We start from the raw sequence: 22,927 nt of genomic DNA on the forward strand, positions 1-22,927 counted from the left end.
GATTTACTGCTGAATTAGATGAGGTAATGATTTCCCATAGATTTCCTCCTTAAGACTCTAACTCCACTAGAGTGGAGCTATGGATAATCCCATTTCGAGGAAATTTACTGAGCTTCAGAACTGTTAACTCACATGTCAGAGGCAGTAGAGGCTAGAGTCTGATGTTCCCGAGCCCCGCTGCTTCATTTAAAATCTTATGAGAGCTACTTGCCAACTGTGTGACCTGATGCAAGTTACTTGACCTTTCTGTGCTCTACTTTTCATATTTGCAAAATGGAGTGGAAACAAATAGTACCTGCTTCACAGGGTGATTGCAAGAGTTAAATGAGTTCATCCCTGTCACCTACTGGGAATGGTATTTCTACAAAGTATGCACAAATACGTGATCGTTATTAATAGTTTTCTCTGGGTCTAACCCTTGGGGCTGGTTTTCAGAGTTCTTGTTTGAGTTTTGTGCTAGTTACCTTCACATTGTATTTTCCCCTTAAACTCAGGTTTTCTGTGTCTAGGGTTTTCCTAATTGCTTCTGTTTATTCTTTCCCTTCTTTGCCATTTTGCAAAGTGATCTTGTTTTGTCTCCAAGCTGCCCCTGCCCCGTCGCTTTACATCCGTGGACTTCAACGGGGACTCGACCTTGGTGCTCCAAATTTACTCATCTTGGCTTCCCGCTTCTGCGTTCCCAGGAGGCCAGCCACGTGCCTGTCTTGCAGGAACCCTGCCTGCTTAAGTGTGACTAATGGGAAAATCCTGTGTTGAGGACTTTTGTAGCATTCTGTTTAATCATGCTCCTTTTCCTGTTCCTGGAAGGAAGGGAAGCTCGGGGCCGGAGTGGGGGTTGTGGGAACAGTGGCCGTGGCCTCGCGGTGCTGCCCTGGGATCGCCGTGGTGGCAGGTGCTCCCCACTTGTGGCAGGCTTTTGCAGTGATTCAGTCCCCCCATATCCAACTCAGCCTCCTCCAGTGTGGCTCCTGGGGTTCATGCCTTTTCCTACGTGTTGGTTTCGTTTCCCCAGCTGAGCTGTAAGCTATGTGAGGCTAGCAGCCTTTATACACTTACTAGCCCTGGGAACGATTGTAGCAGCAATTAAAAACTACCATTTAGGGGCACCTGGGTGGCTCAGTGGGTTAAAGCCTCTGCCTTCGGCTCAGGTCAAGATGTCAGGGTCCTGGGATCAAGCCCCACATCGGTCTCTCTGCAACGCGGGGAGCCTGCTTCCTCCTCTCTCTCTCTGCCTGCCTCTTTGCCTACTTGTGGTCTCTGTCAAGTAAATAAATAAAATCTTTAAAAAAAAAAAAAACCAAAAAAACCCTACCATTTATTGGGCACTTACTCTGTGCTAGGCAGGTGGGGAAACCCACATTTATCTCATATAATGCTCAGAAACGATTCTCTTATTATCTGCATTTTAGGGATGACGAAACTGAGGCCCAGGGACATGGATTGACTTACCTGGGGTCACAGAGCTAAGAAGCAAGTTGAATGAACCCTGTGCAGCAGAGAACAAGCTGGTTCCTGCTTTTGCTTCTTTCTTTCTAGGGAGCAACTTTGCCACAGACCTCGGTTTGGATCCTGGCCGTTCCCCAGATGAGTGACCTTGACCTCAATATTTTGTTCTTTCATGTCCCCATTTCTAAGATGCGTTTGGTAATTACGCCTATCTCAGAATCATGACAATTTATAAAAAAAAAAAAAAAAAAAGATAACGGGAGGAAAGACGCCGGGCACAGGATAAGCACTCAGTAAACGTCCGCAGCTATTAGCAGTTGGGGCTAGAGTGCATGACCTTCCCTGGTGAACCCTAGCGCTCCACAGGACAATCAGTCTGTCTTCCTCTCTCCCTCTGCCCTGAAGCCCTTGCTTAGCTCCAGCCAGCTCGGCAACAACCCATTATTTTCCCACGTGGTTAGCTTGTGTTGTCTTCAGCACGGTGGAAACTGCTTGGCTGAACTCCGACCCTGGCAGGGGCGGGCTGTACCAGAAACCAGGGACCTAGGTCCCGGAGGCCTGGTCCTCTGGGCCAGCTCCCTCCCTGGGAAGCTCTGGAGGAGTCCGTGGCTCCTGAGGGACCCTCGCTCTTGCAGTCTCTGCTGGAAACAGGCCAGCTGTCCTCTTCTCCTTGGGTGGCTTGGTCCTGACGCTTGCCGTTAGCTTTCTCCTCTAGTTTAAATCATTTCTAGCCCTGTCCCTGCTTGGGCTTTTGGAATGCACACGAACAGATCTGTGAAATGTGGGCAGTGGCTTTGGTAAGAGTATGTGAACGCCTCTCCTGACTTATCGCCCCTTTATGGATCTAGCAATTTGGAATGTCATGGACTCCCGTGAAAGTCTAGTTGAGGGCCAGTTCCCCAAGCTGGGTTTAGGAAGGTGCAGTTCTTTGTGGCCTTCCTTTGAATCTTTGCTAACGGTGACCTTCTGTTGATTTCGATGAGCACAGGGGCTTGCTGGTATATTAATGTCGTTCAGAAAGGACTTACCCAACAAGTGTATAAAGCTACGGGCTGTATCATTTGTCCAGGTCCAAAAATAATCTATTTCTGTTTTTAAAAAACTGTCAGTATTTGGCAAAGGGGTGTGTAAGTACAGCAGACATTCTGTCCTACAAATAGCATCTTGACCAAACTGCTGATCAAGTTACGGGGAAAGCGGACACTCAGGGACCCAGCAGCCCTTCTGGGAGGGGATAGAGTCTGCTTTCCCAGTTTCACAGGTTCTGTGTAGCTAAGGGTTAAGGTGCTCAGCACTGCGCTCCTGAACTGTGAGAAGGATGAAGAGGAGCAAAAACAGGACACCCTCCCCTCCGCTTGGGGAAACAAGGGTGTTTGACTTACACCAGGGCTTTTCTGTGAGTTCTTTTTTGTTTGTTTGTTTTTAAGGTTGTATTTATTTGAGAGACAGAGAGAGACAGCATGAACAGGGGGAGGGGCGGAGGGAGAGGGAGAAGCAGATTCCGCACTGGGCAGTGAGCCCGATGCGGGGCTCGATCCTAGGACCCCCAGATCATGACCTGAGCAGAAGGCAGCCGCTTAACTGACTGAGCCACCCAGGTGCCCCTTCCTGTGAGTTCTGTGTCACATTTGGGTTTCCCAGCTTTGACCACCGTTGAATGCCGCAGTGATGTGTGTTACACTGAAGGGGGTGGGGAAGGTGTCCACACGTGTGAGTCGTGGTTCTTCTGTCTGGCTCCTTTCTCTGCCTCTACCCAGTGGTATCATATTAGGCCACTGACTTACTTGCAAAATGAGGATCTCATCTACCCTCTTGGCTACCTTTTTGGGGTTAGAGGTTTCCATAAAAGCTTCAAGTGTCATTTGGGTAGGAACTTCTATATCTTGTATGATGTCTCTAGTTTATATGTGTGATTGAAGATTTTCCTCTGCCTGTTCCTTGCTTTCTGTCCCTTCCTCTCTTCCTTCTATTTCTGGAAGACTTGTAGATGCCATGTAACTAATACGGTTAGTACATATTATATTTGTGTCAACTGTTGAATTGCTTCTAAGTACAATACTTAATAATAATGTGAAAACATACCTCTGTGAACAAGATGCTTTCCAATAGATAGGAAAAAAAGTGTTCCTTTCCCCTTCGTACTTACTGAGGGGTAAAATAACATTATACTTTAGGACGATCTGTTGCTTTTGCAATGAAAAATTAAAAGTGGATAATTTAATGCTGCTGAGATCTTTTTTAAAAAAATGAATTTGTTAGAGGGACGCCTGGGTGGCTCAGTGGGTTAAGCCTCTGCCTTCGGCTCAGGTCATGATCTCAGGGTCTTAGGATCGAGCCCTGCATTGGGCTCTCTGCTCAGCAGGGAACCTGCTTCCCTTCCTCTCTCTCTGCCTGCCTCTCTGTCTACTTGTGATCTCTGTCAAATAAATAAATAAATCTTTAAAACAAATGAGTTTATTAGAGATTTCATCTTGCTCTAGCTGGTTTTAATCATTTTTCATGAAGAAGATTTTTACACTAAAAAAAGGTGCATGCAGATTTTAACATTATTGTACATAATAGGGTCATTGGGAGAGAGGAGGCCTTTTTTAGGGTTTAAGGGCATTCCAGTGGGTGGGTATGGGCCTGGGCTCCAGGCTGGCTCTGTGATCAGCTGCTGAAGGTTGAACCTACTGTTTGCTGTGAGGTGTGTGTCACTAGATAAAAGCGAAGGCCACCTCTACTCTTCCAGGCCCTGTGAGAGACAGAGGCTAGGAGTACGGGGCCTGGGGGGTAGTGAGAGCACCTCCCTTACAGATGTTGGGGAAATGAAATGACATTGTCCAGAAGCATCCAGAATGGTACCTGTCCCACTGCAAACACTCAGTAAATGCTGCCGTTAGGATCGCTTTAGTGTAGCAACTCATTCTTCATAACATCCTACCCGTCTCAGAGAATCTGAAGTGAAGATAGGATTTCTGAAGTTTTGTTGCTTTAAGGTCACTTCAAACAAATGCCTTTTTAAAGATTCCATTACGGGGCACCTGGGTGGCTCAGTGGGTTAGAGCCTCTGCCTTCGGTTCAGGTCATGATCCCAGGGTCCTGGGATCGAGCCCCGCATTGGGCTCTCTGCTGAGCAGGGAGCCTGCTTCCTTCTCTCTCTGCCTGCCTCTGGGCCTACTTGTGATCTCTCTCTGTCAAATAAATAATTAAATAAATCTAAAAAAAAAAAAAATTCCATTTCTTTCTCATTTGGATGTAATTTGCAGTTTGAAAGATGCAGAAGGGGAAAATAAGTGTGTCTTTCACGCCTCTCCTCTAGGCATCCAGCCCCTCACCCGAAGACAGACAGTGATCTCAGTAGCCAAAGACTGTCAGATTTTTAAAAATCCTCACACTGGCGATGCTGAGAGTCGTGAAAGATGGAGGAGAGGCACGGCAATGGGGAGATGGAAAAAGAGGAGGAGGGGGATTCAGCGGGGGTCTGAACTGCAGAACTCTGAACCATGGGCATCCATCGTCCTTGCGTACACCCCTCTCTGAGGACCCCAGGATGTACCCTGCAGCTCGGGGTCCACTGGGGGCCCTTCAGCCTTCCCTGCCTTGCAGCTGTGGTGGGTGGCCTCCTGGCCTGCATCCCGAGGCAGATACTGGCAAGTTGACCTTGGGAGGGAGAGGGAGGCCAGGTTGGTTGAGCTTTCTTTTGTCTTCTGAATGCAGACCATTGTTTGAGGGACTCCGGAAGGTTCAGGAATCATCCAGAAGTTGAGATCCTTGGCTGCTCTAACCAGTGGGATCCTAAAGTTAATCCTCTCTCAGGGAGCAGCTGTGGGATTGTGGCAGTTGTCTGTGTGCAATCTTCTGACGCCCTTGGGAAATTGTGTTTGGTCAGGGAGTTCTGTAGCCTTTAGAAATAACTTTCAAATGGGGAATCCAACCCAATTGTGGAGAACGCTAGGGACTTTCTCTGACTCTGCAAAATTAGTTTTCCCCTTCTGGTTTCAATTGAAACCTTTACAGTATTTGTCATTATTTTTAAGTATCTTTGTTTCTTTATACTGACCTTCCCCTAGTTTCAATCCTTTGTTCTAGTAGCTACCTGGGGTTCAGGAGTGATTCCGTTTCGCCCCTCAATCTCCTACTTGTCAAGAATGTTTGTTCCCTTTTTATCCAGTCAAATTCAGTTTTTCTTTTGAAACCTAATGTAAAGTCCCTTTTCTTCCTGGATCGCACTAATTACTTCCCTTCCCACACCTCTGGTATGTATACAAAGAAACTGAAGCTGAAGACTGGGTTGTGCCCTGAGCATTCCTTTTTGAGTGATTGGGTTGGGAATTTCAATGCATTTTCCCATTAAAAATAAAATTAGGCTCCCACAAAGCCTGTTTAAAAAACGATAAAACAGGTCTTGGTGAACTTGTTTTTTTTTTAATTTTTTTAAAATTTTTTAATTTTCAGCATAACAGTATTCATTGTTTTTGCACCACACCCAGTGCTCCATGCAATCCATGCCCTCTCTAATAAGGAATCATAAAGTGGGGCCGTGTACACTGACCACTTAGATTCCGTGTTTTGCCATATCCGCTTGCTCACTCTGTCTGCCTGGCTGTCCATCTGTCTACCTACTTCCTTGCTGGACTGTTTGAATTCAGGTTGCAGACATGGTTACATTTCTTCCTAAATACCTCTGTCTAGCCTCTTGTGGGATTAAGGACTTCCTTCTGCATAACCATAATACCATCATTATACCAAAAAAAATAAACAGCAATGTCCCTGATACCGCCTCAACCCAGTTTCCTCAGTTGTCCTCAAAATATACTTTATGGCTGCTTTGCAGTTTTTATGATCAATTAAAGCCTTGAGCTAGGCTCCAGTCAGGGTTGCCATATTGCATTTGGTTATTTCAGTTTCTAACAAAAGCTAACAGATAGCCAAGTACTGGGAAAGGGAAGAGACCTTCTTGGCCCCCGGTGCTATTTTGAAATCTTCGGCTGCTGGTCCCTCCCTGTCTCCCTCTCCCACTCTTTGGGCCTGTCTCCAGATCCGGGGGTGCTCCCACTGCCCTGAGCCCTCATTTTGGCATCTCTAGGGCATAGCTGATCCCACATGGGTATTAGCAGAAAGCTCAGGGACCACCGCATTTTTTCAAGGGACCTCTTAGCCGAAGGCTTCTGTAAATTGGGGATTCCTGGCTGGACATTACTCACAGGGGCGTGTGTTGCTGGGGGAAGTCATCTAGGCATCTGTCTCCTCCCCGGGTGGGTGGTCTTTGCTGTCCAGAATGAGCTCTGGCCTCCACTATTATGGGGCACATGGACAAAATAATGGCAATGGAGTGACTGTATGCCGTGGGAGGGATTTTGTGTCATGGGTGTGTAGATGCTGGGCAGCTGGATCCTATCTGGATGTCCCCTCCCACCGGGTCACAGTTTCGGAGGCGGGAGGGACGGCTGTAGCAGCTGTTTATCTGAGAGTTGTCTGTTAGTTAGTTGGCAGCTGCCTGAAGTCTCACGACAAGGGTTAGCACTTATATATACTGACTTCGTTGTCTTCCCGGTTCCCCGCCCAATAAGCTCGTTCGTCCTTCCCATACATTTTAAGCTTTTTAAAAATTCATCTGCATGAATGCCGTGTCTCAGGAACTGGAATTGTCAGGGATGGTCTTAAAAGCTCTATGACTTGGGTCCTCTCCGTAGCCGAAAATAGAAGTCGTTTGGGGATGATTGCATTTTGCCGTATTTGTTTTGCCTCTGCCCCTTATGTTAGTGTATGTAATTGACTTAAACTGCATTTAAACAAGTAGCTTCATTAAGGAGGTGGTTTTGCAGAAGCTAGGAGATCTGTCCTGCTCCAGGGGTCCTGGGAGGCCACATGTGGACTGCTCCTGCCTGTGCGGGATCTTACCAGTTTGTACTCTGTGCCTTTGGGCAAGTGACATACCGCCCCAACCTTCCATTCCCCTTCTCTAAAGGGATGGTACCTGCCTCCTCGTGTTGTGACCATCTCAAGCCTCCGGGGCCCAAGGCTGGAACTCTGCCGATGTGATTTCCCCCTTCAGAGGTGTGAGGAAATACATTAATGTTGATGCAGCAAACTCAGCGGAATGGAGCTCGTACGTGGTCTCATCACGTCAGATTGGAACAGGTTTTTCCTCTTGATGAGTTTGTCAGATCTGGTTTTGCTGTGAAGTGAATTATCAAAGCTTTTTGGATGTTGCCTTGTGGACCCAAGAGGGTGGGTGGGCTTGTGTTGTGATCACCAGTCACACTTTGTGGGTGCGGCTGGAGAAGGCTGGGGATGTTGGGAGCCATGGGAAGCCACTGGCTCTGGCCCGACATTTTTCAGCTGAGCAAACTGAGGTCCGCTGAGATACGGCAACAGGTTCAAATCGCAGAGGTGGCCAGTGGCAAAACTGAATGAAGAAAAACCTTTTTAGGGAAATGTCTGTCTATTGATCTTAGGGAACCAGACCAAAAATAGATTGCTTTGGGGCACTGTGATTTGAGTTTGCGCTAAAAACAAAATAGGACGTGTGTGTGTGTGTGTGTGTGTGTGTGTGATTCAAAGCAATTTTCCAACCAAGCTTGGTGTGGGTTCTCTGCACACTAGCCAAGTGCTTTTTCCATCACAGAGTGGTTGGGTCACCCTGCTGAGAAACCCTAGATTCTGAGAATGCATACCCTTTCCCGATAAAAGGGGTAGGCTAGCTATCAGAACAATCAAAGTGTTCCTTGGTTGGAACAAAGCTGCTTGGGAGAGGTCACAAGGACCTTCTTATCTGTAGTCTCTAGTTGTTAGCTCTGTCTTCCCCCATTGTCCAGCAACCTCGAGCTATGCCCACTGGATTTGAGGAATGCCATTTCCAGGCTATTCCCTCTCGGCTCCCCTGACCACTGAAGTCAGCTAGAAATACAAGTATTATTTGGAAACAAGCTAAAAACAACTGCTTTTGATTTTGGGGATGGGTGTGGAGCCATTCCTCAGAACTCTTCCTTAGTTTCTTGCCGTCTGCAAGCTTTTTTTTTTTTAATACCACGTCTTCTTTTGTGACCTTCTTAATGAGATCTTGGCGGAGCACAATACAGTTGAGAGGGTGTTCACGATGCAGTGAGCTCACCACACCTGACCAGGTCTAGGAAAAACCCAAAGGAGTTTGATAAATGCTGGCTTTTGTGGAACACTTTTTAGTTGTATGGTTGTGGAAGGGAATCCCATTTATCAGTGAGAGCCAAGAACTTCCTGCTTTGCTGGCTCTTGCTGTGTACAGGCCAAACTCGAGATGAGGCCCTGGGCTTATTTTTGAATAGGCTGAGTGGACCTGGGGTTGTGGCCTCTGTCGGGTGAGCCGTGGTGTTGGAGTGGGGAGGGAGGTCAGCGATGGGCGCCCAAGAGCAGTTTTGTAGTTGTTCATCCCGTAAGCTGCCTTGGAGTCTGCTGTTGGGCGTTTGTAAAACCTATCCTACTTCTGCCGTGCTTCTTGGAACCCTGTGGTTTTGAAGTTTGGGGAGCCTTGAATCTGAGTTGTGAAATATGAGAGCGAGCCAGCATTTTGCACTTTAACAGAAAAGTCGCTACATGGTGAAATATTGTTGAAAGAAAACGAATTGAAGTATACCTTAAGCAGGTGCTTGTAGTTGGACCAGGTCTACATGTGCAGAGACCAAGGCTTCCAGAAGGTAAGAGGAAGCAGCAGAAACGTGGGCAGGAGCCAGGCTGTCTGCTTGGAATCCACGCACTGGCACAGAGGAGCTGTGTGACCTTGGGAAGGCTGCTGTGCCTTCCTGTGTCTTCTTTCCCCATCTGTAATGTGAGGCTAGTCCTCTAATGACGTCCTAGGTTTATTGTGAAGACTGAGTGCTGAGCTCAGTGCTGGCTCACAAGTGCTCCGTAGATGTACTGGTTATTGTTGTCAGTGGTAATAGAGACAGGAACTCCTCTGAGCCACACTGCCATCTCTTCTGGAACACCATCTCACCCCAAACCATTCCCTTCCTTACCATGGCTTTGTCTGCTTTCCATTCTGATCTGATCGCTGGTCCCTTACTGTGCTGGGCTCTCCAGCTTGTATGGACTTCTCCACATGGGTTACCCCAGCTGGAGAATTGCGGTGCGTTTCTGGGCTGTGCCCTGAATGACCACGTACCACCCTTTCCCTGCCCTCTCCTGTCCCCTCAGTCTCCCGCCAGGCCTCCCTCTCCCTCTGTTCTTTCCTGCTGTGCCCCGGTCTCAACACATGTCATCTCTTCTTATTTATTGTGAGAGAAAGTGGAGGATACCATGAACCTTGCCCCTTCAACTTCCTTCAGCCTACTAGTGAGGGCTCTGACTCACAGACCCACTGCTTTAGAACAAGCAGGCGTTTTTGTTTTGTTTGCTTTTTTTTTTTTTTCTATTTCAATGTTTAATCTAGCCTCTTCATATGGAAATCTTCTCAAGGCCATCACTCCTTATTCTCTCTCATTCTCTCCCTTTTGCTCTGTCTGTACACACATTGGTTTCAGGCACTTAACAAAACAAAACTCCAAACAGAAATTTCTTCCTCTCACCCCCCTTTTATTTTTTTTTTTTGGCTCCTACAAGGCTTCCAGAAAGAGTAAACTGAGCCAGGTCTCTATTCTTCATCCCAGGGAATCTAGTCTTACCTTCCCCGCTAACTGAAAAACTGTGCTCTCCAAGGCCACGAAGATCTCCCGTGGATCGTTTTCCTTCCTACTTAATTTAATTTAATTTTTCATTGTATGTATGTATTTATTTATTTTGGGATTTTTAAGTTTACTTCAAGAAAGTACAGAAAAACAGGGAGTAAAGTACAACAAGGAGAAAGTTAAAAGAAAATTCCAGTGGCTTCCTAAATTAGAAACTAATGATGGTTTCCCATGAGTTCTTCCTTGTTGCCTGATTTGTCTGAGTACTTCTCGATTCTTTTTCTAAAGTCTTCTTAGGTTGTTTGTTTCTTGTTTCTTTTTTTAAATTGTGTTAAGAACATTTAACATGAGATCAACCCTCTAAGCAAATTTTTAAGTGCAGGATACCATCTTGTTAACAGTGGGCGCCATGTCATAAAGCATGTTGGAAACATTCCGCCGCTGAATGGCAGCCACCGATTTTCCCTTCCCCTCACTCCTGGCAACCACCATTTGACTGTGTTTCTATAAGTTTGACTATTTTAGATGGCTCATAAAGTGGAATCATGCAGTATTTGTCCTTCCGTGACTGGCTTTTCTCACATACTGTAATGTCTTCCGGGTTCATTTATATTGTTGCCTATGGCAGGATTTCCTTTTTTAAGGTTGAATGGGATTCAATTGTATGTACAGACCGTATTTTATCTGTTCAGCCACCAGTGAACATTTAGGTTGTTTCCATATCTTGGCTGTTGTAAAAAATACTACGGTGAACATGGGAGGCAGATATGGCTTTAAGATCCTGATTTCGGTCCTTTTGAATAAACAGGCTAAATGGGGCTGCTGGGTCATAGGGTAGTTCTATTTTTTAACTTTGTGAGGAACCGCCATATTGTTTTACATAGTGGCTGTGCCATTTTCCATTTCCTTCCTATTTTAATTGCTCTCTTGCAGCATGTGACCTAGATATCTGTTCATTCCATCTGGAAACCCTGGCCTCTGTGTTCTAGAGGAGAGCCCTCACTTCTCTTTCTCAGCTTCTTCATGGAGTAGATCCAGTCACTCAATGGATATTTCCATCTGTTTTTCTCTTTGTAACCCCCCACCCTTAACCTCACCACTTACCTCTATCTCCACATGTTCAAAACTGAACTCGTGATGTTGTCCTTTCCATGCCAAGTATATTAGGTTGCTAGGGCTTGACAAAGTACCACAAACTGGGTGGCTTAAACAAGAGAAGTTTATCTCACAGTCTGGAGGCTAGGATTCCAAGATCAAGATTGGCAGGGTTACTTCCTTCTGAGGGCTGTGAAGAATCGATTTCATGCCTCTCTCCTAGTTGCTGGTTGCTTGCTGGAAGTCTTTGGCATTCTTTGGCCTTTGGAAACATCATCCCATATCTGACTTTATCTTCCCATGGTGTTTTCCCTTTGCTCCTGTCTGCCTCCAAATTTCCTCTTTTATAAGGACAGAGGTCCACTCCAGTGGGATTTCAGTCCACTCAGATGACCTCATTTTCATTTGATTACCTTTGTAAAGACCTTGTCTTTTAATAAGGTCACATTCTGAGGTACTTGGGGTACTTCAGTGTATGAATTGAGAGGCAGGTAAAATTCAACACCAAGCAAACTTCTTTTTTTTTTTTTTGAGTTACTTCCCATCTCTATGAATGGCATTTTCACCATATTAGTTAAGCAGAAACTTGAGCATCATCCTTATCAAGTCACTTGCCCTTATATAAACTTGGGGTTCAGAGCCTGTAGAACTTGGAGGCAAAATTTTGGAATAGGAACCTTCATGGCAACATAGGATTCCAAAGGGGTCTGTGATTCCCAAATGGCTGACAATCTCTGCTTTATATCTTTCTACCACCTTGGTACAAAACACATGAATTTTGGAAAATAACAGTTAAGTATAAAAATAAAATTTAAAATTATCTTCTTATTTGGTTACCTGGAATCACGTAGTATTTTGGTCATTGCTTTGTACATTTTATGCCTTCATGCATTTTTTTAAAGTAGTTGGACCATACAGTATGTAAGATGTTTAATCAAGCTTTTCTCTTCCTTTCTTTTTTTAAAACATTTCATTTCATTTATTTTATTTTAAAGACTATTTATTTGACAGAGAGAGAGAGAGAGAATGAGTGCATAAGTAGGGGGAGCAACAGAGAGAGAGGGAGAAGCAGGCTCCCCACTGAGCAGGGAGCCTGGTGCAGGGGTTTAATCCCAGGACCCTGGGATCATGACTTGAGCTGAAGGCAGATGCTTAACCCACTGAACCACCTACGTGCCCCTATTTATTCATTTTTAGAGAGAGAGAATGGGGGAAGGAGTAGAGAGAGGAAGAGGGAAAGAATCCTGAGCAGACTGTGCTGAGCATGGAGCCCAATGTGGGACTCGATTTCAGGACTCTGAAATCATGACATGAGCTGAAACCAAGGGCTGGATGCTTAACTGACTGAGCCACCCGGGCACCCTAAGTTAAGCTTTTTAAATTCAACATTGTGTCTTGCGTGTTTTCTCATGTCTTCACAAAATCTTGATAAATAATCTTAAATGATGAATATTATTCTGTCAAATGGATAGACAGTGATTGACTTAGATATTTTCTTACTATCCCACTGTCAGACATTCAGGTTTTTGCCATTTTTTTGACTCATAATTAATGCAGCAACAACTTTGCTATGAACTTGGACTCAAATAACTTGCATATAATTCAGATATGATGCAGCTGGAGGTGAAGGAGAGAGATGGCCAGTGTCTCTAAGCAAGTTGTTAGTGTAAATTAAAGAAAAACGAAATTTACCTGGGTTGACAAATGTTTTAAGGCATTATTTGTGAATAGTTCCTTTGTGATTTCAAAGTTATTTTTATTGAATTGCTATGGTAGGTCATGATAGATTCTCCAGTCAACGGTCTTACAGTGGTTCTTTGTAGTCTATATCAGGGCTCTCCACTAGAACTTTTGGGATTGATGAAAATGTTCTTTTTTTTACTTGTCCAGTATGGTAGTAGTTAGCTGCATGTGACTACTGAATGCTTCAAATGTGATTAATGCAACTGGGAAACTAAGTTCTTAATTTCATCTCATTTTAGTTGACTTAAATGTGAATAGCTCCTTGTGGCTGGTGGCTACCCTACTGGATAGTCCAGTTCTAGCATGATGGTGACTAAACACTTTTACATTGCTTGTCTCTTCCTAAACATTCTTCTAAGTGCTTTATGTATTAATATACTTAATCCTCACAATGACTCCATGAGGTTATCTTCTAGTTACTACTGGTGTATAACAAATGACCTCAAAGGTTAGTGGCTTGAAACAGCAATAGTCACTCATTTTGCTTAGGAATCTCCCAACTTGGTCAGGGTTCCTTGGAAACAGCTAATGTTTGCTCCAGGCAGCATTAGCTGGGAATACGCCTGCTTCTAGGATGGCTCATTTACATAGTTATTGAGTTGATGACTGTTACTTGTTTCTTTCCTTGGGGAAGCTTGGGCTGCCTCACAGCATGGTGATCCCATTCCAAAAACAACTGCCCCAAAAGACAGGAAGTGGAAGCCGTCAGTTTCTTAGGGCGTGGGGCTTGGAAACTGACAGAGCATCACTCCAACCTATTCTATTGGTCTGGCAGAAGACAGAGGATGTATTCAAGGGAAGGAGATACAGACTTCCATTGGAGCTGGATAAAAGAATTTGGGGCCAAGTTTTAAAATCATCATAGAAAGGTACAATCATGTTGATTTTATTTCATAACGAGGAAACGGAGGACAGAACCATTCAATAACTTGCCCAAGTTGACGTGTCTAGTAGGTGGCCAAGTTGTTATTCATGCCAGGACATCTAACCTTGTAACCTCAGTTCTATATGGCATCTCTCTGTAATTCATGTTTCCCTAATTGAGAGTCATATCTTCATCAGCTTTTCCATGGTACAGTAATTATGAGATTAAGTGACTGATACCTGTTTGTAAATCACAAACTCTAAATATGTAGTATTTGCAAGGGTTTGCCACATGTCACATTAATGAAGACACATTCTCAACCACCTGATTCAGGAGGGGATGTTGGCTCCAATTCCAAGCCCCTCTGCTTTCCTCCCTGTTCCTGGTGCCCCCCAAAGAGAATTAGTTATCACCTCCAGATTGAAACAGACTGTGATTCTGAGTGAAACTCTCAGTCTTAGAGGTTGTTTGCTTCACCGATCCCTGTTGCATGGAATATGCAGAATTAAAACAGAGTTAGTAAATGAGACTTAGAATTGTAAAAGGAGTTAAAGTATTATTTCTGGTTTTTACTAAATGACTGGCCGTAAATCCTAAGTTAGGTGATATATTTGCATATGCTTAGGGAGTGTGTGTGTGTGTGTGTGTGTGTGTGTGTACTTCCATTTATTTGTTCATTCATTTAATATATTGATTGCTGGAAGACAAATCAGAAGAAAATATACGTTATCCCCAGTTCTAGAGATTGTCTGATAAAATAATGAATGCAGCCTTGTACAGACCTAAGAAACCAGCAGTTTCCTTTCCTGTTCAAAGGTCATGGGGATTTCCACGGGAAAGATCGATAGCTGTTTGCTGTGTGGCCTCTGGTTTGCAAATTGGGCTTCTGTTTGATACTATTGGCCGCAGTGATGAAATGTGGTTATTTCACACCTGCTATTTGTCCCCTTACAATCACTGCCGCACAGATCCTTTTTTATGAGAATACTCTGAGAGAGCTTATAATTAAATGTATCTAGTTCTCCAGTTTCTGGGTTTCTTCACCACTATTAATCTCTGATGAAGAGAAAGAACTTCATTTCATCACTTTCGAATCTGAGTATTCCAAGGAAGGACACTTCATTTCAAGGAAATCTCACATGTTTCTTTACTCCTCCTCCTACCTGGCTTCCTCCTTCAGCTGATAATTCTCTTCTCGTTTTGTGAGCTGGTGCTTCGCTGCTTTTCTGCCTACCTGGCTCGTCCTCTGTCGTCTTCGTTGACTCTGTCTCCTAATGCTTGCACCTGGCTCTCTGCTGCTCACTCTCCTTCCTAGAGGGGATGTGGGTCCCCGTGGGCAGGGACTCTCGGGAGCCTGTGTGTGGTACCCCGGCAGGCGTGGATCTGGTAATAAGCCCCTGGGATGCTTTGACATGTCCACAAGCAAATGGCTCCTTTTCTTCAAAAGATGCCCCCTCCCTAGCTGCCCGATTTTTGAAGTCATAAAATAGGTCCTCACTGTTATTTTTTCTCCCGTTGCCCCACGTATTGCCTTGGACAGCGTTTCTCTCAATCGGTGATGATCTGCCTGTGCGTTTTGTGTGGGGACTGTTTCCGATGCTTCCCTACATGTTCTGAGATGCTCTTGGCCAGGTCAGGCTGTTTATCACTCTGTCTGGTTCCCAGCCTTGTGCTTTTCACATGGTGGGCGGACGATGAATTTTTATTTGGGTAAGTGCACGAACAAAAAAATGCACAGCCTTCCATTTTTATGTTTGTCCCCTGGGCCAAAATCTTGATATCATCCCGGATTTTCCTCTCTTTTCCATATTCTAGATCTGTCCGTTTACTAAGTCCTTCTAAAACGTAAGCTCCACGAGGACAAGCACTTTTGTCTGTCTTACTCTGTGATATGTCACCAGTGCCTAGAATGTTCCTGCTGCGTAGTTGAGTGTTCATTATGTTGTAAAAATGGTTGTGACTATTTTACATGTATTTATCTAATCTTCATGATACCCTGGAAGGGTGGGTAGGTTCTAATGAGTCTGTGCATTTCACAAGAAACTGAGTCATGGAGGTGCTAAGTTATTGCACAGCTGCTAGGTGGGTGGGGGTGGGGAGGTCAGGACTTGAACCCAAGGCTCCTGGGTCCATGCTCTTAACCACTCAGCACTCTGCTATAATGCTACCAAACGACTCTGTGTTTCTTTTGTGCTTGTCACTGCTCCCAGACATACTTAAAACACTGTGTGGCTCCTGCTGCAGGTGAGGAAGTAGAGGCTGGCTTAAGAGGTTTCAAAGAAACGACGCAGAGTGGGACGTAGTTTGTGACCAGCAGGGACAGGATGGGAACTCGAACTTGTAGCCACACCTAGCCCTCAGCCGATGTTCCATACTGCCTGACCCTCCAGTCTCTGCGTGGCCTGTGGTTTGGGAGCCAACTCTGATTCCATGTGAATGTTCCCTGGGGTCCTCAGGTTGTCCTTGTCGTGTAGCAGACGTCTGATGCCACCGTGTGTGTTCCTCTCTGTAGACAATGGGGGCAGCCGCACGTTGCACTCCAGAGCACAGACAACCCCAGCGCCCACCAACAACACGGGCAGCGGACACCCAGAGTATATCGCCTATGCGCTAGTCCCCGTGTTCTTCATCATGGGTCTGTTCGGCGTCCTCATCTGCCACCTGCTTAAGAAGAAGGGCTATCGTTGCACCACAGAAGCCGAGCAAGAGGTGGAGGAGGAAAAGGTTGAAAAGATAGGTAAATAGCTGCGTCCTTTTTATGGTGATGTCGATGGGGGGGATTTCATTTCTTTCTTCTTTTTAAAGATTTTATTTTTACATATGGCTACACCCAATGTGGGGCTCAAACTCACAGCCCGGAGATAGAGTCACATGTTCTATTGACTGAGCCAGCCAGGTGTCCCCCAAATGATCTGTCTTCATAGTAGGTGGTAGGGTGGTGTGTCTGTATGGATTTCATACTAACCACACGTGGGGCTTGAAACCTGGCCTTCACTTATGAAACACCTACCAGCACATTCCTTCTGGCTTTGGGCAAGTTCCATATGCTTTGAACTTCTGCTATGTGTAGTTTAACTGGAATTTAATCTTAGGTAGTTGAATGCCAATTTAATTAAAATTTTAATTTAATTTAAATTAAATGAGGACTGTAATGTCCATCTTGTAGGATTATTGTGGAATTTAGAGAGAAGATGCATTTGATGTTTGGCACACGTGGCCACTCAGTAACTATGAATCTTTACTGTTATTACCGGGAGAGCTTCTGATAAGAACGATAGCGAATTTAAATAGCTCTCATCAGTTTTGTAGTATTACTTTTGCTAGGGGAGTTCTCTCTGAAACCTGTGTGATTGGAATTTATAATTATTAAGTAAACAGTTGTGTCAACAGTGCAGTTAAAGTATGGTAAGAAATGGTATCTTAGTATTAATTTGAGGGTGTCTTATCTTTTCCTCTTAACATGGAGTTGTTGGGTAGGGTTTGGAAAAATCCAAGAAATAAAATCCTGTTTTCTTCCTTTGATGTTCTTTTCAACCATGCTTTAGGGATGTTTCCTGACTTGGACTTCGGGGGAGTAGTAGCTCACCTTCCTTATCCCTTTCAGCTCCTCAGAAGGCAGTGTGTGCAGAAGGGGACATTTGGAGTCCGTCACCTTTCAAGAGAGCCAGCGGGTGGGGTGGGGTGGGGAGAGCTGCTTCCTCCCTTGCCAGCCTGCTGGCCTGTTGGTTTTTCCCACCCCCACTGACCTTTGAGGCAGAGAGAGAGCCCGGTTGGTGGATGAGTCATGGGTAGCTTATGAGCAAACCAAAGCCGAGTGTTTGTCAACAGAAAGCAAGCTCCCTCCCCACCCCCCCAGGCCGGCTTAGCAGTCAGTATTTGCACTGTTGAGCCAAATGCTCATTTTCGTGGAGGAGGAAGCCAACTGAGGATGGAGAAGACACTTTTCCAGGGACACGAGCAGGATGTTGCACGCCTTGATTCTTTCTCCGTGAACTAGGATCCCTCCCTTTTCCTTCCTCCCTGAAATTACAAGGTTTCAGGGTGAAGGTTTGATTTTCCTTCGAAGACTGTCACCTAATACAGTTTCCTAAGGTAAATGGAGTTTGTGGGCAAACAACCACAGCCAAAATGTAGGTCATTTGGAAGTGTATTTCAATGAGAGGAGAGTCTTAACATGGATGAATCATGACCCAGTGTGAGAAGGAAATTTGTGCTCTACATTTATATAGTATGTCTGCCATTGAAAGAAAATCCGAGGAGAATTTTTTCTTTTGATTAACTGTTTTCTTCCCATGTCCCCTAAGGGTTTAAGGAAATGATGAGTGAGAACTAGAGTAGTAAGGACTGATATACATGCATGGAAGTGAGTGGGTGTTTGGACCGGAGAAGAGGTTGATAGATCATTCTGGTGCTTGTTATGTCTGTGTGCCGGAGGAGTCACTCTGGGCCGAGCGTCAGGCGGTTTGGGGCTGAAGGAAGAAAGCCTCCACCCTTAGGCCACGGCTGAGCATTCTAGAGACTGTTGAGTGAGGACTCCTCGCCTCGACAGAGGTGACCGATTGTAATCCGCTTTCCTCTCTCCCTTCTCTTTCAGAGTTGAATGACAGTGTGAATGAAAACAGTGACACCGTTGGGCAGATTGTCCACTATATCATGAAAAATGAAGGTATGGATGTTTTACTGTTCCAGAACAATTCCGTATTTGTGTTTTATTAAAAACCTGCCTTGAAGAGTCAGAATTTGTGTGAACTCCCCGGTTGATCTTTCTGGTCATCGGCAGTTCTTTTCACCTAAGCTCACGAAATACGTCAGCTTCCAGATTATTCCACCATAAGAATGTCACCTAGTGTGTTTTCGAAGAGTCAGTGGGTGTGGGTGTTTGCAGAAAGCCAGCCCAGGAGGTTCACCTTCTAATCCTGGCCTCACCTTGATTTGGGGAAAGTCATTTTACCTCATGGGGTCTCCATTTCCTCCTCTGTAAAAGGAAGGTAATAAGTAATGTTACCTCATTGCACTATTGTGACATCCTCCATTCAAAGGCTTAGTATAATAGATTTGCCTGTTCCCTGATCTTTTCTGAAGTGTTCAGACTTTTAAAAGGTATAACTTTATGAACAGAAGCATTTTTCCCTCTGGAATGTACTCTGAACTCTTGTCTTCTGAAAGGGAGGATGAACTGAATCCTGATCAGATAAATACTGGCTGTTAGCTGAGGAGGATACCATTACAGAGGGGCACAGGGCGAGGCCCTCAGTAGCTACTGGAGTGTGTGGGGCTCCTTGCCTGCATCCCCAATAGCCTCAAGGCCCAGAACCTCTAAGAGCTGGAGCAGCTGCAAGTTAGTGAGTGTGGGGCTGAGGTGGGCTACTGACCGTTGCAACAGAAATAAGTAAACCTTGAAAACTTTGCAGGGGTTCAAGTTCTTCTTTTTTCTTCTAGGATTTTATTTATTTATTAGCGAGAGAGAGTGCATGAGTTGGGGGAAGGGGGCAGAGGGAGAAGCAGACTCCCTGCTGAGCTAAGAGCTCAATGCAGGGTTCCATCCCAGGACCCTGAGATCATGACCTGAGCCAAAGGCAGACGCTTAACTGACTGAGACACCCAGGCGCCCCGGGGTTGGGGTTCTGACGTACAGCTTCCCAGTATGCACTGTTTGCTGTGTGCCAGGCCTGTTCTCAGGGCTTTCTAGGCACTAACCACCTCATGGTTCAGATACTTCCTTCCCATTTTGCCTTTGAGAAACCGAGAGACCCACCCTGCTTAACTGACTTGCCAGCACCACACGCTGGCAGGGGCAGAGCTGAGATTTGAACTTGGCGCATCTGACTCCAAAGGCCGTGCTTAGCCACTTGCTGTCACTTCCTCTTTCCTTTTATCAGGAAGGAGGGATGGGAAACTTCTAACTTTTAAAGTGATAACGCCTACCGCTGGGATAGTCGATAAAACTCCTTAAGCATTAACTCACTAATTCTCAGAACCACCTTCTGGAGGTAGGTAGGTCCTTTGAGCGTCCCATCTTGCAGATGAGGAAACAGAGGCCCAGAGCTTGTACCGCCAGAGTATGGAAGGGAGGCGCCTGCAGCAGACCCCTGCTCTTCAGGGAGGCAGAGAAGTGTTTGACCGTCTGGGACTAGTATGCTGTCCCATATTACATACTAGTCCCATACATACTAGTATGACCCAATTACATCCTAGTATAGAATTTCCTCACCTCCCACACACATGGGCAAATAGGTCTGTCTTTTCCTATTTTATTTTATTTATTTATTATTATTATTTTTTTAAAGTAGGCTCCATGCCCATTGTGGAGCTCCATGGAGGGCCTGAATTCCTAACCCTGAGATCAAGACCTGAGCTGAGATCAGGAGTCAGATGCTTAACCAACTGAGCCATCCAGGCGCCCCTGTCCTTCTCTTTTTTTTTAAGATTGGTGGTGGGTATTGTGGAGGGCACGTATTGCATGAGGCACTGGTGCATAAACAGTGAATCTTGGAACACTAAAAAAAAAAAGATTTTTAAAAATTTACTTGCCAGAGAAGGAGAGAGAGCACAGGCAGAGGGGATGGCAGGCAGAGGGAGAAAGCAGGCTCCCCACTGCATAAGGAGCCAGATGAGGGCTCCATCCCAGGGTCCTGGGATCATGACCTGAGCCAAGGGCAGCCACTTACCCAACGGTGCCACCCAGGTGCCCCTGCCCTTTTCTATTTTAATGCAGTCCGTTCTCAGGAAATGGCCTCTTTGTTTCCTCTGCCTTGGTTAGTAGGTCCGCTGGAGTAACACCGAAGGCACAGTCTTCCTTCTCCCTCCTCTGCTCCTCAGTTCTCTCTCCCCCTCCCCCGTTCATGCTTTCACTAGTCTACCTGTGATTTGTCCAGCCACCTGCGAGCTTGGGGGAGTGGCTCCAATCCTCTCTGTGGCCCTTGGTTCTCCTTGGCCCCCGGGGGGACATCTGACCTCACTGGAACCCTTCTCCAGACGTGGCTGGTGCCGAAACCACAGCTGGGGAATTAGACCCATACTTGGGTCTCTTCCCAGTTTATAACCTAGCTTTCTAGTTTGCTTTGAGGCTTCAAACCTCTACAGAACAAATGCCTTTTTAAATCCTTTGTCTGTGTCATTAACAGTCTCCGAACTTAGTATCTATTTAGATCTCCTTGTTGGTGTTAATTTTCCATTTTTTTTTAAATTGTAAACACACCCTAGCATAACTTTTCTTTTAAAAACTGAAAAAAAAAAAAAAAAAGAATAAAATGAAATACAACCCAGCCATTACCATTTGCTATGTTTATTTAGGTTTTCTTTGCCTATATTTACATATTTAAAAACAACTGCAGTCGTGATTTATGGATAGTCTTCTGCTTTGCATTTTTAATTTGGCTGATGGGGTAATATTTCACCCGTACTCATGGTGACATTGTTTATGGCTTAAATATATCATGTCTCAAATATTGCAAATCGGGTTAGTTTATATAAATCTCTTGAGGGATAAATTTTTCAGCTGACCCGCATACTGATTATTTTCTTGCTAATCTCAAGGCTCGGATTAGCGACAGTGCTACCCTTAATTTATCTTTTTAAGTAGATTGAATTGAAAACTGTGTGGGTGGTCATTGGGGTTTTCTTGAGTTCTGTGGTTGGAAATTACCTGCAAGTCCATAGCCCAGCCTCTCTGCCAGGCCCTAAACGGTGTCCTTCGATGACAATGAAGACTATTGTGGTTACTGTCTAAGTGCCCCTGGTTAGTCACGCCAGGCAGAGGGATTCTTTTGTGAAATTCTTACCTTGGGGCTCAATTTATTTTATGGCAAGGGTTCTGTTACAAATGATCATTACCGAGGAGGTCTCCTAAGCTTGCTATCCTGGTCATGCTGATGTTCTTGGAGCATTGAACTATTAGCCATTTGGGTAGAGACTTGGACATTGAAGGAGTAAGAGGGAGAACATCAGAGTCGAATTCATCCACCCGAGAGACAGACGGACCAGGGCTTGTGTCCAGGTCTCTCATGCTGGCTGGCTGATCAGTTATGCTCTTTAGGGCCTCAGTGTCTACATCTGTAAAATGGGCATGATGACTCTGTCTACTCTTAGAGAGGTCAGGAGAGTCAAACATGATGAGGTCTGTAAAAAGCTTTTGGCCAGTGGCTGGCACACAGCAGCACTCTGATTTTGGGGGTGGCTGTAGTTCTTGACTGGGAGATTTGCCTTTGATTGCAAAGGAATCTTTTTTTTTTTTTTTAATCATTTCATTTTTAAATGTATTTGAGAGAGAGAAAGAGAGTATGCAAGCAGGGGGAGGGGCAGAGAGTGAGGGAGACAAACAGATTCCCTGCTGAGTGGGAAGCCCGAATTGGGGCTCCATCCTCGGACCCGAAGATCATGACCTGCACTGAAATTAAAAGTCAGATGCTTAACGGATTGTACCACCCAACTACCCCTCAAGGGTATGTTTGAAGAGAAGAGTGGTGGGAGAGAAAAACAGGGCATTCTTCTTGCCTGATTTGACTGCTGCTTTATACTTAGGATCAGGCAGAAATTCAGGACAGAAGAGAGGAAGCATTTTATGAAATTATTACCCTCTAGAAAATTTCTCCTGTTCTCGACAGGTTTTCCTTGCCCTATAACTGACTGCTCCCATTCTCTGGAACCCAGGATGGGAAGTCCAATGGACAAAATGTTGACAAGTGCCGGGAAACACTTGTTTATTGTAATTGTGAGTGATAATCAGGGAGGAGATAATATTCAATAGAACTTCATCAGATGACTGTACTTTCATAGTCATTTTACAACCAAATTAAAGCATGTGTCTAAGTCCGAATGGTGGGGTTAAGTTTTCTTAACCCAGGAAACCACATGACTCCACATACCGAACCTCCTTGGACAGGGAGGGTATGAGTGATGTTTGCATAGAAACTTGAGCCTACACTTCAAGAATTCACTCATAGCAAACAAGGGCCATTTTTAAATTTTTCTAAGAGGTAGGGTGAGGTTCAGGAATATAGAAGAAACAACACGAGTCTATTTAAAAAAGCAGTTTTAGGAATGATTTTAATATATTTTAATAATCTTCCTTGATCATTTTCTGATCCCATCTTTCTAAGGGAGGTCATCGTTTTATAGGTGATTAGTTTTCTCTGGCAACTCTTTAACTTTCGTT

At 45.0% G+C, this 22,927-nt stretch overlaps 1 protein-coding gene across 1 annotated transcript in view; it reads left to right on the forward strand.

Annotated features, from left to right (window-relative positions):
* Positions 1–22,927, forward strand: part of RELL1 (RELT like 1) — a 63,195-nt gene that overhangs the window by 15,089 nt on the left and 25,179 nt on the right. Inside the window, exons 2-3 of the mRNA XM_059163767.1 lie at positions 16,286–16,510; positions 18,368–18,439. Of these exons, the coding sequence (XP_059019750.1) occupies positions 16,286–16,510; positions 18,368–18,439 (297 nt within the window). The remainder of the gene's footprint in view (positions 1–16,285; positions 16,511–18,367; positions 18,440–22,927) is intronic.

Source organism: Mustela lutreola, chromosome 1 (assembly GCF_030435805.1).
Source record: "Mustela lutreola isolate mMusLut2 chromosome 1, mMusLut2.pri, whole genome shotgun sequence".
NCBI lineage: Eukaryota > Metazoa > Chordata > Mammalia > Carnivora > Mustelidae > Mustela > Mustela lutreola.